General features: G+C 46.3%; 1 protein-coding gene across 1 annotated transcript; it reads left to right on the top strand.

Annotated features, from left to right (window-relative positions):
* Nucleotides 1-3,408: 3,408 nt before the first annotated feature.
* On the top strand, nt 3,409-15,875 carry TENT5B (terminal nucleotidyltransferase 5B). Its single transcript, XM_075264414.1, has 2 exons — nt 3,409-3,867; nt 13,738-15,875. The coding sequence occupies exons 1-2, from the start codon at nt 3,703-3,705 to the stop codon at nt 14,761-14,763; spliced, it is 1,191 nt and encodes a 396-aa protein (XP_075120515.1). The 5' UTR covers nt 3,409-3,702; the 3' UTR covers nt 14,764-15,875.
* Nucleotides 15,876-17,682: the final 1,807 nt, after the last annotated feature.

Genomic DNA, 17,682 nt, shown 5'->3' with positions numbered 1-17,682 from the left:
CCCCCACAGCAGGCGCCCAGACAGTATAATGCTCCACCCTTCCCCCTTCCAGGAAGTTCCTTTCAAAATATGCTCCTCAGTGGCCCCACACAGTATAATAGGCTCCCCACAGTGGCCCCACACAGTATAATAGGCTCCCCACAGTGGCCCCACACAGTATAATGGTAGGCCTCAGGAATAATTAATGAATGAGGCCCATAGCGTATTGAGACCAGCACATATATATTGGTGCTTATTATGGTTGGTCTGGCTCTTTTTCCCTATTTGTTTTATTAGGTGTTTCTTACTAGAGATGAGCGAGTACTGTTTGGATCAGCCGATCCGAACAGCACGCTCCATAGAAATGAATGGATGCACCTGGGACTTCCGCTTTGACGGCGGCCGGCTGCTTAACCCCCCGCGTGCCGGCTACGTCCATTCATTTCTATGCGAGCGTGCTGTTCGGATCGGCTGATCCGAACAGTACTCGCTCATCTCTATTTCTTACCTGAGCCGAGGCCAAGTATGGGTCAGCTGTGCCTTCAAACCAGATCGTCCAGATGATTCCTGGAGTTTGCCTGGCAGCAGGAATCTATCAGCTGATTGGTCCGTGGGATTGCGCGAGCAGGTTGCCAGATGTGGTGTTATTCTGCGTAGCAGCTGTTTGGATCAGCTGATTGGTCTGGGTGAAGTTGCCAGCTGTTTTCTTATTCTGCCTAGCAACTGTTTGGGATCAACTGATTGGACAATCGGTGCTAGTGGTGGGAAAAATTGTAAATAAAAGGTGGTGTCAGCAGTACGGAGTGTCAGTCATCTCATCTGAAGAATGGATCAGCAGCACCCGCCCACTTGCCCTAATTTTTTCATTGATTTTAATGGATTGTCGCATTGCTTTATTAGAGGGGCTTTTGTCCCCCAGCTGGGGGGACAGTTTCAAGAAGTTTATCTGGTTATGTTAATGATTATTATTTAATTAATTAGTTGATTGATATTTATTGAGTTGATTATTCATTGATTATTTATCAACATTATTACATTATTGGATTTAACTCCTTAATAAAGACATCGCGGACAAAATTTAATCCACAAGATTAAGTGTATTGGTCTTTATTTATTATAATCAAGTTTAAATATGGGTTTAGTGATAGGTCTGTGTTATGAGCAAGTGGGCTCTATAATGCCATGCTCTACCACTCCCGTACACATCCCTCTACCCCAGAATTTCCTGTATCTCCTCCCACATCATCAATCCATCCTCCACAGAGCCATCTGTCTTTTCATCACCACCAATATCCCTCTAGACTTGGAGCATACATAGTACAGCTCTCCCTGCTGCAGTTACGTTCGGTAATTCGTACCCCTGTAACATGAGTTAGGGCACTGTGTAGTTAGGGCAGCATCCTGGAGAGCTGGGGAGGAGCTGCTACAGGGAAGTCTGTACTATGTATGCCGCTAGTCTTGAGGGATGCAGACAAGTAGGTAAAACAGCTGCCAGCTGTGAGGTAAGAGAAATAGAATGTATGTATGAAGTCATATTACCGAACACCAAATACCCTGCAGCAGGGAACCACATACAAACTCCTCATGTGCATTACACTGCAAGGCACCAGGGGCAGAGCACAAGCATAGGCTGGAGGGAGTATGCTCCCTGAAAGATGTCGCGCCTGCTTTGTTTCTGTCATGTCTGTTTGCACGTTAGTGACATAAGAGGCAGAGCTGAATCGTGGAGCCAAAACCGCAATACACAAGAGCAGACGTCTGCTCTGCCTTTACTGCAGTAGATGGGCAGGCACTGAGGGTCCTAGGCTAATGGCACCAGGTATAGTAGTAGTGGTGCTCCCAATGGTGCGGTAGACGGGAAGGCACGGAGGGTCCTGGGCTAATGGCACCAGGTATAGTAGTAGTGGTGCTCCCAATGGTGCGGTAGATGGGCAGGCACTGAGGGTCCTGGGCTAATGGCACCAGGTATAGTAGTAGTGGTGCTCCCAATGGTGCGGTAGATGGGGAGGGGCACTGAGGGTCCTGGGCTAATGGCACCAGGTATAGTAGTAGTGGTGCTCCCAATGGTGCGGTAGATGGGCAGGCACTGAGGGTTCTGGGCTAATGGCACCAGGTATAGTAGTAGTGGTGCTCCCAATGGTGCGGTAGATGGGCAGGCACTGAGGGTCCTGGGCTAATGGCACCAGGTATAGTAGTAGTGGTGCTCCCAATGGTGCGGTAGACGGGAAGGCACGGAGGGTCCTGGGCTAATGGCACCAGGTATAGTAGTAGTGGTGCTCCCAATGGTGCGGTAGATGGGAAGGCACGGAGGGTCCTGGGCTAATGGCACCAGGTATAGTAGTAGTGGTGCTCCCAATGGTGCGGTAGATGGGCAGGCACTGAGGGTCCTAGGCTAATGGCACCAGGTATAGTAGTAGTGGTGCTCCCAATGGTGCGGTAGATGGGCAGGCACTGAGGGTCCTAGGCTAATGGCACCAGGTATAGTAGTAGTGGTGCTCCCAATGGTGCGCTAGACGGGAAGGCACGGAGGGTCCTGGGCTAATGGCACCAGGTATAGTAGTAGTGGTGCTCCCAATGGTGCGGTAGATGGGCAGGCACTGAGGGTCCTGGGCTAATGGCACCAGGTATAGTAGTAGTGGTGCTCCCAATGGTGCGGTAGATGGGCAGGCACTGAGGGTCCTGGGCTAATGGCACCAGGTATAGTAGTAGTGGTGCTCCCAATGGTGCGGTAGATGGGCAGGCACTGAGGGTCCTGGGCTAATGGCACCAGGTATAGTAGTAGTAGTGCTCCCACTGGTGCGGTAGATGGGGAGGGGCACTGAGGGTCCTGGGCTAATGGCACCAGGTATAGTAGTAGTAGTGCTCCTAACTCAGGCCACATTAAACCCCACATCTTTCCACAACGTGAAGCGTCATTGTGCTGCAGCAGCTCCGCATCTGCGCCATTTGCACTGGACTTGAGGCAGTCACACCTCCACATGCTACTACACTGCTGTCGTTCAGACATCATATAATGTCACTACTATAATGGCGTGTTCAGGAAAGTCTACGTCTTGTACTTGACCCAAGTCTCCACTTTCTCTCGCACGCCATTGCCAGCCCTCACGCTGTATTAAATGTCAAGCGTTGTCCCTTTAAACGAACACGCATTTTTTTCCGACCAATAAAAAACGGGATTCCTTTCCAGAGGGCGGTCCTGACGCGTCAACCAATAAACTCGAAGTATGGCTGGCAGCGGGCCAATTGTAGTGAGCTTCAGACTCGCGGTAGGTGGGCGGGCTTATTGAGACACTAGTTCTCTGCTCCAATCGTATGCCATAATCGAGAGGAGGCAGATAAGTGACACATTGATTAACCAATCAGCGTGAAACTACGCGGAGTATATAAGAGGAGACCGCGGCTGGGTGGTGCTCAGAGGGTTCTCCGGTTGTCAGAGCTGTCATCGCGTCCGTGAGGCCTGCGCATAGTGACCCGCCCTCTTCAGCCCGGACGCTTCCACCCTCACCGGAGCAGCCTGACTTTCTGCTTTTAATATTCTGTCACGTGTTTTAGAGACTATTTTATCGCGCAGCACCTCCTTGTACTCAGCCGCTTCTCCTTGACTGCACAACCTGTTGCTGAGCCCAGTCTGCAGCTCCTAAGCTCTGTGCCTGGAAGACAGCGATCCCTCACGAAGACTCCTGCTAGTGTCTAAGGCTCCCGGAGAAGTACCAAGCGCCAGCCATGTCCTCTCAGCCACCGGCCGACTCCACGCTGTCGTCTCCGCGCTATAGCGTGCTCACTGGGCAGCAGGTACGCCGGCTGGACGCCATCCTGAAGGAGAGTGTGCCCATCCATGGCCGCGGCAACTTCCCAACTCTGTCCTGCCAGCCAAGGCACCTGGTGCAGGTAAGACTTGTGCAGGCTGCGCTGTGCGGCTCCTCCATGTTGGGTGTGTGAGAAGTGACAGCCTGCCCAGTGAGTGCATGCCTTCCCGCTGAGTCAGTCTGGCAGCAGCTTCTTCTGTCACACACGTGGTGTAAAGGTCGAGGCTGTGCAGGGCTCGGGGGGCGGTGGGGCTCTTTCCTGGGGTGTCCTCACACGAGCCCCCACCTTGTTCTAATCCGGGAGCTGCTGGCTGAGCGCCAGAGTGATTTGCAGGAATGAATGTGCTGGCTCAGGACTGTGCGGCTGTTACATAACGCCCAGCTCTAGGGAGTCCCTATACAATACTACACTACTGCTAGTCCAGTAACCCACAGGCTATTGTTCCCTGTTATCATCCATGGCAGAGGCTGACTGTAGTGCTCTTCAATGGGGTTATTAATAACGTGTAGTCTTCTGTGCTGCTGTGAGATCTTTCTGGAAGGCTGGGATCTGAAGTGTCTTGCATGGTCGGATCTATAAGAGTTGAAGCCTCCATGCTGGCAAGTGGATCCATCTGAAAGGGTTTGACTAATGGCTGGACATCTGGCTATTTCTTCAGTGTAGCCGGTAACCTGCACACCATGTAACTACAATGTCATCTGGCCTGACATCAAATCGGTTCAGTACTATGAATGTCACTTGCTTGTCCCCATGCAGGCGCATGGTGAGCTCTAGGTCATTGTTGCATGAAGATAATTTCTGCTGAGACACTGTATATGGTGTTGGCTGGCTGCCAGACTCTATCTCTATGTATTGAGTTACTGACTTCTGTATTTCAGTCTTCACACTAAAGGATGGATCTGGATGAGCATAGTGTCATCCATGGGGTTCTCGCACTGTCCTACACAGTACAGCTTGTAAATTCTTGACATCTCCTGAATCCAGTTGCTATACTTCCCTAAAAGGGGTTGTCTGGCCAAAAATGGGCAACCCTTTTAAAGTTTAAGCTGGAGGTAGTGAAAAAATGCATAGACTTCTTTCCACTGGGTCTTCCCGCACATCCTGGTTCATCTGGTCCTGCGGTGGCGTCTTCTGGCATTGTGCTGAAACCGCTGATGGCCTCAGAAGAGACATGACCACTGAGGCCAAAGAGTGAAGGGCCTGAATGGCACTACCTGTGACATCACTGGTCCTCTTCCTGAGGCCACTGACTGGTCTTTTGTCACGTGATGGCTGAGGCCTATCAGCCGCTTCAGCACAACGCTGGAAGACTCCGTGGGAGCAGATGAACTGGAAGGTGTGGGAGGACACCAGAGAAATGGACAGGTGAGTGTGTATTTTTTTTTTTTTTTTTTTTTTAACTTTAAACATTAAAATCTTTGCCTGGACCACCCCTTTAACTGCCATCTTTGTTTGTGGCTTGCAGTTTGTAAGTAAATAAACAGTAGAACGCATTAGTAAATTCCTGCAGAGTTTTGGAGCATTTTAATAAGTTTTGCCACTTGTCACCAGTTTTCCGGTACATCTTTGGTGCATGGCTTAGACTTGCACCATGCTTGCTAATTAAAATGGGTGCGGATAGCCTCTCAAATGTAAAGCACCATGGAATTAATGGTGCGATATAAATAAACATTAATAATAAAAATGACCTGTCAGATTCACTAACTTATGCAAAAAACGTCTTAGCTGGAATCTGCCAGTGTCTACTTTAATTCTTGCGCATGGAGAGGAAAAAAACTGTCTGAAAACGGCAGGTTTAAATGGAGCGAGTTGTTTAAAATGGGGTTGGTCAGGTGGTTGGTTGGTTTTTTTTTATATATATATTCCCCCCCCCCCCCCCCCCCTAGCCTCACTTTTGTTCAGGGACTTCTGATCTCTGAACAGACTACATGTGAACATGGCCTTAATGGTGAGACTAGTCTTGAACACTTGTCATGTGAGGTGGTAAACCTGCCGCAATAAGGGTAAGTTCCCATGGTGAAAAGGAACTTGACTGCAAATCCTTCTAATTTCTCAGGACTTAATGTATATTCTCGTCTCACTCTAGGGCTGGGCAATCATAAAAAAACAAGCAAAATTAAAAATAAATTGTGATGTGAACATGCTGATATCTATTTTAGGTTTGCACCTATGCATCCTTTCTCTGCCATTGTTATAAGCTGTACGATGTCATCAGGATTTCTGATGTCAATTGCTGATACTAAAATTTAGTGGCATGTGAAAAGGAGCATACTTAAATAACTAAAGGGGTTGTCTGAGAACTGGAAATCCCTACACTAAACATCCTCCCCCTCTTACTTTCTAATAACTGTACCTTTTGATTGTTATCCATATCCCTTGTACTACTACTCCAATACCATCCCACCCCCATCAACCCAATTATACTTAATGTTTCTTCCAGTGAGATGGCTCCTCCTGTACTGACTGTGCATGCTCTTGTCCAAGTGCTGTGTGCACTGCTGCCAATAATACCTCTACTGCACATGCACACATACTCAGGTGGGTCATCGCTGGAGAAGAGCACAGACAGAATCATTACAGGAGGAGGAGCTGTCTCACAGGAAGAAGCTGGAGGGCAAGTATTGTATATAATATCATATATCAGGGGTTGGGCTGAGTAGGTAGGGGAGGGTGGGATTTCTAGAGAGACAGGGAGGGGGTGTGAGAGGAAGGAGGAGGGAGTAACGTTGGCGGGGTTAGGGGGCGTTCACACTACCGTCGGTGTCCGACATGTAGTGTCCGCTCCTAGTGTCCGCTCAAAATCTGTCACGGACACTAGGAGCGGACACTAGATGTGTCCGTGACACCTGTCATTCACTTTAATGGGCATCGGGTGCGTTCTTTTGCACTCCGTGCCCGTCCTTCTCTGTCCGCAAGAGAAGATGTCCGACTTCTCAAGCGGACAGAGGAACCCTGCATGCAGGGTTTTTCTGTCCGCTTGAGAAGTCGGACATCTTCTCTTGCGGACAGAGAAGGACGGGCACGGAGTGCAAAAGAACACACCCGATGCCCATTAAAGTGAATGACAGGTGTCACGGACACATCTAGTGTCCGTGACAGATTTTGAGCGGACACTACATGTCGGACACCGACGGTAGTGTGAACGCCCCCTTAGTGAGGAAGTTGTATAGCACTTCCTCATGCTGCGGTTTTCACACACCATAGAAATCTATGGAGGAAAAACTCAGCGTATAATTGACATGCTGCGTTTTCAAAACGCAGCTTTTCCGTAGCTTTTTTTCCCCGTAGTGTGGGGCTACCGTGTTTCCCCGAAAGTATGACACCCCCTGAAAGTAAGGCATGCGGGGGTTTCTGTTGAATTGCCTAATATAAGGCATCCCCCGAAAAAAGGCATGCCCGGCAGTGGTGTGCGAAGTTTTGGGGGTGGGGCTTAGCTGAGCTTTTGTGGGCGGGGCTTAGCGAGCTCCACTTCACTGACACAGCAGCCATGCTCTGTGCTCCGTGTGCACAGCAAAGCCGGCTGCTGCCTCTGCTGTTGTAGGATGAGCTCTCCCAGCTCATCCCAGAGGCAGAGACAGCAGCTGCCATACAGAAGAGGCAGCAGCCGGCTTTCCTGTGCATACGGAGCACAGAGCACGGCTGCTGTGTCAGTGAAGTGGAGCTTGCAAAGCTCTAAGCCCCGCCCCCGAAGCCTAGCTAAGCCCCGCTCACCACTTCCAGGACAAACAGCAGCACCAGCGCTGCTAGGAAGAAGGGAAAGGCAAGTATGATAACTTTCCTCCTCCCCTACACTACACTACCTACAACCGGCAGTCATGCTGACACTCCACTAAGGAAGTGCCGGCATGACTGCCGGTTGTAATAAGGCACCCCCCGAAAATAAGACAGGTCCTATATTCAGAGTGACAATTTAATATAAGACTGTCTTATTTTCGGGGAAACACGGTAGGATTAGACAAAATTGCATTCACTATGCTGGTACTGTAAAACGCAGCGTTTTTTTCTGCAATGCCCAAAACTGCTGTTTCTGCCCAGTGGGGCCTTAGCCTAAGTTCACATGTGAATTACGTGTGGAGTAATTTGGTCTGGAAAAAAAACGCTTCCTAATTAGAAAGTGGTTTTTGAGCATTTTCTGGAGTGGTTTTTGGTAAAAACCGCTTCAGAAAACGCCAAGCGGTTCCCCCTCCTGGAATGTGAATGGACTGAAAGTGTCAAGGTTTTTGTCAAAAACCGCAATGTGGTTTCCACCTCTCATTCACTTGTATTGTCTAGAGCCGACTCCCCGCAGCGCATGCACAGCGGGCATCTCCCAGCTCATGCTACAGCAGTAGGGACAGTGGAGACAAAAGCAGAGGCAGCAGCTGGCTTTCCTGTACACATGGAGCACATTGCACAGTGTTCAGCCAGCTGCAATGGTTTTTGATTATGCCTTATTTTCGGTGTGTGCCTTATTAGGCAATTCAGCAAAAAAAAAAACATGCCTTACTTTCAGGGGTTTCCTACTATCGGGGAAACACAGTAGCACAACACTTAGAGGTGAGTCCATTAATATAGGCAATGACTACAGTAGTGTAATGCCTAGGTATTAGCTATGATGTATAGGGCGATATGCCTAATGTTTAAAGGGGTTGTCCAGGATAAAACTAAACTTAGACTAAACCTCCTCCCCTTGCCTAACTTCTAATTTATGTAGTTTAATAAAAATCTATTTACCCATATCCCTGTGGCAGTCATTTGTGACTGCCCCAGGTACATTTTCTGATAATCCAATGATATTCAGTTTCACAGTTTCTGGAAACTGAGTGTCTCCAATACTTACCCCATCATACTTGCCTGTCTTCAATCTTTTGGTACGGAATTTCACTTCCTTCATTTCTGTCTGTGCAATAGAGCCAGTGATTTTAGCTCTATTGTACAATTGCATGCAGAAGTGAAGAGCATCTACCACACATGTGCAAGAAGTCCACAGATGGAGCCGGTGACACAGAAGAAAAACTGATCTCCACGCCACATACAGGTAAGTATGATGGGGTGGAGTTGGGTAGGGCTAGTAGTTAGCAGGCTAGCTTGGGGAAACCGAAGGGGTGAGAGGGAGATCATGTTAGTTGTAGGCTAAGATAGCAGGAAGACACACTAGTAAACAAATGCAGAGGATGCCAGTTTTCCCAGAGAAACACAAACTGTTAAAGGTATTTTGGTGCAATTAACCCATTAATAGCACTAAAATACCTTTAACAAGATTTTTTTTTGGGCTGGGAAAACCCTAACACTTTGGACTTGATACTTAGTGGCTTGTCAGTATTCAGTGAGGGCTGTGTTCACACTTGGCTTTATTTTTTAGTGTTCTTTTTACTGAATATTTTAGTATATGATCCTGTGAGTACTCTGCAGATGTATTAGAACTCCAGTACCAGCTGTAAAGCACCCTTGTGACATGACAATGGATTAGATTTTCTTTTCTGCTGTGGCTAGGGGTCTGTTGCACTAAATTTGTGGGTGGCAGACTGGTTGGTTTTTATGGGTAGGTTGTATGAGTTAAGCTGGCTGGTTAGAGATCTGTAAATGGCTAGGTGTACTGCAGCTCTTGGGTGTGATATAAATTATGCACATTAGGAAGGACTAGCGATCTGTCACTGGTTAGTCATTGCGTCGTACTGTACTATCCACACCCTGTGAGCTCCCTTCCAGTGACACGAAACTGTCTCCTAGCACTTCAGGGATGTTGTGACTGTACCTACCTATTCATCTGGGGCTATGAGTTACATAGTTGAAATCTGAAACTCTTTTCTTCACCTAGCTATTAAACAGCAGCTAGATGCCATTTGTCAGGAAATGCACATAAGTCATTCTAGAGGAATCTGGACAGGATTTTGGAAAGCTTCAAATAGAACTGAGAAATCTTTGTAAAGCTCCTTTATTGTATGACTTGCTGAACTTTGCAGACTGAATTGGGTTTCAGTGCAGATTTGTGGGAATACCTCTAGGTATGGGGAAGTCTCTACTTTCTGGCCAGTCCTAATGTGCATCCTAGGGGTCAGTAGATTGCTCTGTTTTGGATCATTTTTACCAAGTTTAGCCTAATATGGCAAACTTTTTCTAGCTGCAAACTTGCTACATACTTGTCAAGTCCTGAAGCAAGGAAGTAGATTACTTTTGACCAACTGGAATCTGTTCTCTCTAATCTTTGCTGGTTTCAATGAGTTTACTTGTATTCACCAGTATTCTCGTTGGTTTTCAAACAATTGAATATGTATAGCTCTGCCCAACTGAGCTGCAAACCTATTTGAATCCAGTCTTGTATTATATACAAGTCTTAGACAGAATACAATGCATTCCTCTATAAAATGCAGCAAGGCTGGGTTCACATCTGCGTCAACTTTGTAGTCCTACAAGACTGACGTTTTGTCCAGTGACTTCAGTTACAAATGACAGACCAGAATATAGTGACTAGTTTACCTTGGGCGTAGTTTGTCATAGAATGGATCAGTTTTTCTGGTCTGACACACAGGTGTGAACCTAGTGCAACTGTGAAAAACCAAAGCCTCTAAATCCCTTACCTACCAGTAAATTGTGCCATGTGCCAGAAGCTTTGACTTGTCACCAGCCTTCCTGTTAGCCCTTATTCAGCCTGCTGTAATGACCTAATTTTAGGTTCCTCGCCTAAACTGCATTGCAGCTATTTCCTTACTTGGATGACCTCTTGGACTCCACTAGTGTATGTGCTAACTGTTGCTTCTGGTCTTGCCCCATCTTGATGTCAGTATTCAGAAGTATTGCTGTTTAAAATAAACCATTCCAATGTTAATGTGCAAGTGGTAGAGGTGACTTATAAGAAATATCGGTACTATTCCGTTATCGGGCCAGCAGCAGCGCATTTCAGCACCAGCTTTCGGGACAGCAGTTCAGTTCAGCAGCGGGAATTACAATGACATCCGAGGACTGCTGGCCCGATGCTTGTGCCCAGTAGCCAGTACATCAATGACCCCCCCTCCATCTCCTCCTCCTTCCAGTGCTGCCCCCCAGCTCTCCTTACATCTACCCCGTACCCTCTCCCCGCCACATGACTAAGCCGATGCTGGCCCGATGATAGAGGCCGTGCTTGTGTGTAGTAGGCAGTACATCGATCGATGCCCTCATCCTCCTCTTCCTTCCAGTGCTGCCCCCCAGCTCTTCTTACATCTGCCCCGTACCCTCTCCCTGTAATAGGCCTCACCGTAAATCTTGAGCAATGAATGCTACTAGATAGCCGCCGGACGCTGCAGAAAGTTTGTCCCTCCGGCTCGCTGTAGCTCACCGTTCCTATAGTCGGCGTGTTTCTTGTCAGGGCCTGGATTGAGCCCCGGTGTCTTTCCTTTCGGTCTCGGTACTAGCGCTGAGGTGAGGCCTAGTCGTGTGGCGGGGAGAGGGTACGGGGAAGATGTAAGGAGAGCTGGGGGGCAGCACTGGCAGGAGGAGAAGGATGGGGGAGGGGGGTCATCGATGTACTGGTTACTGGGCACAAGCATCGGGCCAGCAGTCCTCGGATGTCATTGTAATTCCCGCTGCTGAACTGCTGTCCCGAAAGCTGCTGCTGAACTGCGCTGCTGCTGGCCCGATAACGGAATAGTACCGAAATATCTTATCAAATCTTGGAGGTTATTACATGCAGTTATCTCACCACCAACTTGGAGAACTGCAAAGTACAGGGTAGAAAATCTGCAGGCGGTCATATAATGGCCAGAAAGTGTTACTCCTCATAGACACAACAGTGTATCTTGTGAAACAAGTACTTTACATGAACTACAAGCCTGATGCTAATGCCCCCAGAAGGGATATGCTATACTAAATTTTACCATAATATGGAAAAAATATCAAATAGGAAGCACCTGGAATCATTTGCTGCTAAAGATGGTTCAAGGGGTTAGACCTATGTGGGCAAAACTTGTTCAACATGACCTGGGATACTATATTAGAATTTATGGTGGTCACATTACAAAAGTCTTCAGGTTAAAACCATGGACTACAACGTGTAAATTCTTACAGCACTGCATTTCTGGTTGTTCCCTTCTCTGTGGTTAGCTAATAGATGTAAAAATGTCTCGTCCTCTCCCTGGAGCTCCATAACTAGAATATTAGTATGTTGATATGTTGTAGACAACTCTAAGCACAGGGTGTGGTGTGAATTTCCACCCTGTTGGCATTCTGCTGTTTCAGCTGTTAGGTGAGGAGCGGAGAGAAGTGCCAGTCTTGTATGAATTGATTAAACTCCAGAATACATAGGACATATTACAATCTATATTCCTGGACAATAAAACCAGCACTGACCAATTGAAGGCTTGATAGAACTCCTCTTATGGAAACTGTGGTAATAATCCTCCTTAAACCTGTCTCTCAAGTAAGTGTGTGACTTGCTACAAACAAGTATACCCATTTTATGAGCATGCTTTCTAGCCTGCAAGGAATTTCTGCTCTTCGGTGCTTCATCCAGAGTGTCTGTAAGGTGTCGCCCTACAAACCGCCTCATCCCGCCTGAGTTGTTCTCACGTAATAGGTGCAGGTATTTGGCATGGACAGGCATTAATTGCTTACGTAAGAGCTTTTGTCCTAGTTAAAACTTTATGCTGTAACAAAGTGCTGTAGCGACTTGTCACTCAAGTTATTGCTCACCAGCCTTTTTTGTATTGTTATAGAATTGTCTACCAGAAATTGATGCTGATGCCCTTTGAATTGGTCGTCAATATAATCTAGTGAAAGGGAACCAGTCAGGTCAATTTGGGACATTAAACCACTTGCTGCTCCTTATAGATCTGGGGTTTAGTTTTCCACATTGCCCTGTTTTAAATCCATCTCTGCCCACCCTTATCTCTAAGCAGGTATAATGGTCTGAGTCTCATCAGTCTAGTCTCTGGTGCTCCCAGCGCAGTTGTTCAATGATGCTGAGGATGTATACTCTGGCTTTACAGCATAGCTGCTGGATGTAAAGGGTATGCACTCTGAAGCAGAAGTGTAGTTTTCTGGCTTCAGTGAACTACATCTGTACAGTGGCAGGGTGAACATAAAAGCTCTTATTACGGACATGGCTGGCTTTATTACAGGCCAATTTGGGACACTGAACCTCCAGTTCATAATGGCCTGTGGGTGACTTAGTGTTCCACATCACCCTATAACAGGTTCTCTTTTAAGGAAAGATGCTGGTCCCCAGTTATTTGTTGCCTCCTGCCATTAATGGAGATGGGCTGACATTTTATTTTTTTTTAATTAGGCCAGGTGAGGGGAAAGAAAAGTCTGGTCCTGCAGCTCCAATGTCTTTTAGCGGAACTCCTTGCCACATATGACTGCTGAGGCCAATCGGCAACCTCAGCAGAAGGGACCGGCATGTCACAGCCGGCAAGAAGACATTGGAGTAGAGGATTGGACTGCACTGTGTTTACCCCTCCATACACAATGAACATTGAGCCAGGGCGTATCCTGCTTTGTCATTGAAATGGATTGGAAACCCCCATAGAGGTAAGTGCATCACGGAATACATGAAGATATCACTTGGTCATCCGCTTCAAAATTGGCCCCACATTGGACAGCACACTCGGTCATGGGCATGGGGCCTAATGGTCCTGCAGCCAAGAACTGCTTTTCCTGGAAAGTACTATTTTTAAGTATAATTTTGTATTCAACAGCCAGCACTTTATGCAGTAAAATGACTGCTCTGTCAACCATATTTAGAGTTGTGTAACTTCAAATTGAATGGGAGTGTAACACAGATGATGGATTAAAGCTAGAGGAACACCTGTTGGATCAAAGCTTGGAAGCTTGACAGACGCTGAGCAGAGAAATGAGTCCCAATGAAACATGCCACAGCATGGTTATCCGCTGAGCATGCAGAACATAAGACATGTTTAGTCTGGATCATTTTGTAGCAAAGATACATACAAAGTTCTATGTTTATTAATTTTCCTTGTATGTTTTCTCTTACAGGTAGTCAGAAAGCGTCTAGAGCAGAATGGCATCTTGGTACACAAGGTGAAACTAAATGGCTCTGCGGCAAGTCATGTGCTTCATGAAGATAGTGGCTTGGGTTACAAAGACTTGGACCTGATATTTATGGTGGATTTGAAAGGTCCTGATGTGTTTCAGGTGGTTAAGCATGCTGTATTAGACTGTCTCCTGGACTTTCTGCCTGTCGGAGTCAATAAAGATAAGATAACTCCCATGACTCTGAAAGAGGCTTATGTCCAAAAACTGGTTAAGGTTTGTACAGAGACTGACCGGTGGAGCCTGATCTCCTTATCAAACAATAATGGAAAGAACATTGAGTTGAAATTTGTTGACACACTAAGACGACAATTTGAGTTTAGTGTAGACTCCTTTCAGATCCTCCTGGACTCAATGCTTGTCTTCAGTCAGAGTTCAGAGCCTCCAGTATCTCAGAGCTTCCATCCAACTGTGACTGGAGAAAGCATGTATGGAGACTTTGAGGAAGCCATGGACCACTTGCGTAATCGGATAATTGCCACACGAAACCCAGAAGAAATAAGGGGAGGTGGTCTTCTCAAATACTGCAACTTGCTTGTGCGTGGCTTTAGACCAAAGTCAGAAGTGGATATGAAAACTATGCAGCGGTACATGTGTTCACGTTATTTCATAGATTTTCCAGACATACGTGAGCAGTTGAGGAAGCTTAAGTGCTATCTGCAGGACCACTTTGTGGGGATGGAGGATAAGCGTTATGACTACCTAATGACCCTTCACAATGTAGTAAATGAAAGCACGGTGTGCTTAATGGGACATGAACGGCGTCAGACTCTCACACTCATTGCTTCATTGGCTATTCAGGTGTTATCCGAACAGAATACTGTCCCAGCCATCCCGAACTTCACCTGCTACTACCAACCAGCCACCTTCATGAGTGATGGCAATTACAATAGCTACTATCTTACTCCTGTCCAGCCTGTCATGTCTTGCAGTCACTCCTATCAGACATGGCTACCCTGCTGCAACTGACTTTCCACTAGATCACTGACCAACTTTCATCTTCAGCCTTCTTCTAAATGGAGCAAGAAGTGACTGGATGTCTTTGATCTCACTTCTGTGAATGAAAGGACTAGGATAGTCCTATCTCGCAAAGCCTTTCAACCAACACTTCCCCCCCCCCCCCCCCCCTTTTTAGAAGGACTACCGTTAGTATTGAACATTTTCCTCCTTTCCTCTACCTTCATACTGATGCAAGCTTTAGAGCCTGTGTAAATACTGGGTGTTTGGACCAAAGTTTAGGAGTTAGAGCTCTTAAGTGCCTGTTAAGTTTGGTTGGTTCAACTCCTAATAGAAACCATGTGTTTTTTGCTTTCAGTATTACATAAGTATTTTACTGCAGATCACTCCAACACACATCATTTTCTAGCTTTCTGTAATATAATGTGCCTTTTTTATTTTCTTTTGTTTGAAAACACTTTTTTGGTTTTAATATACCCCCTATTGCAGATCTACTGGATTTACATAGTTTGGTGCTACAAGATATACCTCCCACCTTAGGGTTTGTTTACACTGCCATATTTGTGGGTTGCCAAAATCTGGGCTGAGTCCCAAAGGGTATTATACCTTTTTTAGAGATTCAGACTTGCTCTCGGCAGATATGGACAGAAGCACATAAGGCTGTGTAAATAAGTCTTTGCAATAACCTTTTTGCATCTGTATGTTGAGTAAACATAGTTAAATGATGTGTTTAAAGTCATTCCTAAAGTTTTGCTCAAGGCTATAGTCTGTGCCTGCCAAAAAGTGAATATATACCACAAGAGTTGTTAAAACATGAAATGTGACCAGACTTGTGTACAGGCGCATGAGCACTGCAGCTGTGGTTTCTGCAAGATCCAATGTAACTTGGTAAGCAAATCTACTGCTGCACCAAAACCATGTAAAACACAAGAAACTATGGAGATAAATCTTAAAGGTATTGTCCAAGCCATATTTTTCACTTACTGGGGATATAAACCTAATCGCTCCTCTTCCCATGTCTCAGCTTCTGCTCAATCGTTCTATACAAATCTTCTGATGTCCTCAGCACTGCTATGGGACCTGTATGCAAACAGTTACCACCTCTGCAAACTGAGGCATGGGGACGGGGAGTACTGGCTTATGTCCCCTGTTACATCCTTATTAAAGAGGACCTTTCATGTCCTCTGGCACATGTGATGTAATACCACTAAAAAGCTGACAGTGCCCTGAATTTAGGGCACTATCAGCTTTCCTGTTCTTTGCCCCTGCTGAAGAGCCATCGGCGCCAGTACCGTAGCTCTTCAGTGTCAGAAAGATGTTTCTGAGGGGTCTTCCTTACAGCCCAGCGATGATGCTGAGCTGTGAGGAAAGCCCCCTCCTGACAGTACTTGCCCATAGACTAGTGTTGTGAGGGCGTTCCTCACTGAATTTGGCGTACTGTTGGATTTCTAGCAGTGTATTACACGGCATGTGCCTGAGGATGTGAAAGGTCCTCTTTAAGTCAAACAAATGTGACCTAGACGACCACTTTAATAATCAGTATTTGGGTAACAACTTTCATTTCACTAATTGCTTGTAATACAAGGAAAGACAAGTTGCTGTAGCCATGGCCACATTTTATGTTGATTTTAGTATCTAACTCATAACTTCAGTTTCAGGTAACTGCTGTGGTACTCCAGAAAGTCATTGTGTGAAACTTCCATCTTAGACATTTATAACACAGCTGAAACCGCATTAGAGGAGTGAGGATCTTGCCTCTGTAACGCATACCCATCTCAAGCTTTCTTCTATCCCATGGATAAGCCAGAATCAACAGAGATGGATAAAACCATATTGCCTCCATAATACTCAACTGTTAACACTATTAGAGTACTTTGCACTGCCAAACATCACTTTAACGCTCACTTTTGGTCAAATAAGGCATTTCTTGCACTGTGGGCAGGCCTTCAGCTGGCTGGAGTACTATTCTTGCCACTCAGACCCCTACTGTCTCTGCCACCAGTGGTGGAACTCGATCCTTCCACTATGTCACCCATCCTACCTAAGCACAAGAGCATTGCTCCCAGGGCTGAAGGTTGGCCACCACTGCACAGACTGCCCCACTTGCATTTGCAAGACTTCAAACATAACAAAGGTATTATGTAATGTGCACTGTAATGCAGGAGTGGTAGTTGAATATGCTTGGGAGGCAATGGCTGCATTACCAACTTGAAAGGAGTCGGGCACTGGGGTAACTTACCAACCCATCTGATACAAAGGCTAGCCACTGGGAGATGTTTTGAAGTCCTGGGTTTGAGGACTAGATGGCAGGCTATAAAAACTTCTTTCCTGTAAAAATCCTTCATGTAGTAGCAGAGAATTGCAGGAAATGGTCAGACACCTTTTACCTGCCTATGTAGTCTATGGCCCTCGAATTTTAGTTGAGTGACCACTAGCTTGTCAATTCTTTGTATACATCTGATAACCAGAAAGAGCTTCCATAGGGTTCTTAATGCAGATGTCCTGTATTCCTTTCTTGTGTTAAAGTATTTTTTTTAAAGTATTCATGTAGATGAAAGTGTCATTGTCAGGCTTTGGCATTGTCATCTTGTTCATTAATACTTCTGTACCACACAGTGGTATAAATCTGCCACGGTGACAATGTATACAGTGTAGCAGAGGTGGGCTGATGTATGGAAAAGCACTGTTGGCTGAGCTTTTCTATTTAGTAAAAAAAATTGATATTTACCACCCCAACCAGAAGCCAAAAGGACACTTCTTTGCCTTGTGTGGGGAAGAGCGTGTTGCGATGGGGTTCTGTGTATGTGCCACACTTACTCTGTACATGTTCACAGAAAGAGGATCTAGTACGAGCCCTCTAGTCATGGGTGCTTTTTTTTTTTTTTTTGGCAAATGATGCAGCTATCATAAGTTTGTATGAATAGGCCCAGA

Source organism: Leptodactylus fuscus, chromosome 2 (genome assembly GCF_031893055.1).
Source record: "Leptodactylus fuscus isolate aLepFus1 chromosome 2, aLepFus1.hap2, whole genome shotgun sequence".
In the NCBI taxonomy this organism is placed as follows: domain Eukaryota; kingdom Metazoa; phylum Chordata; class Amphibia; order Anura; family Leptodactylidae; genus Leptodactylus; species Leptodactylus fuscus.
Note: the sequence above shows the minus strand (reverse complement) of the source record. Positions and strands in the feature narration are given on the sequence as shown.

What these genes read in the sequence shown, in the direction of transcription:
- TENT5B (XM_075264414.1), top strand. Translation starts at nt 3,703, where the DNA reads ATGTCCTCTCAGCCACCGGCCGACTCCACGCTGTCGTCTCCGCGCTAT. An exon ending in AGCCAAGGCACCTGGTGCAG is followed by an intron (nt 3,868 to 13,737) that starts GTAAGACTTGTG and finishes TTTCTCTTACAG; the next exon opens with GTAGTCAGAAAGCGTCTAGA.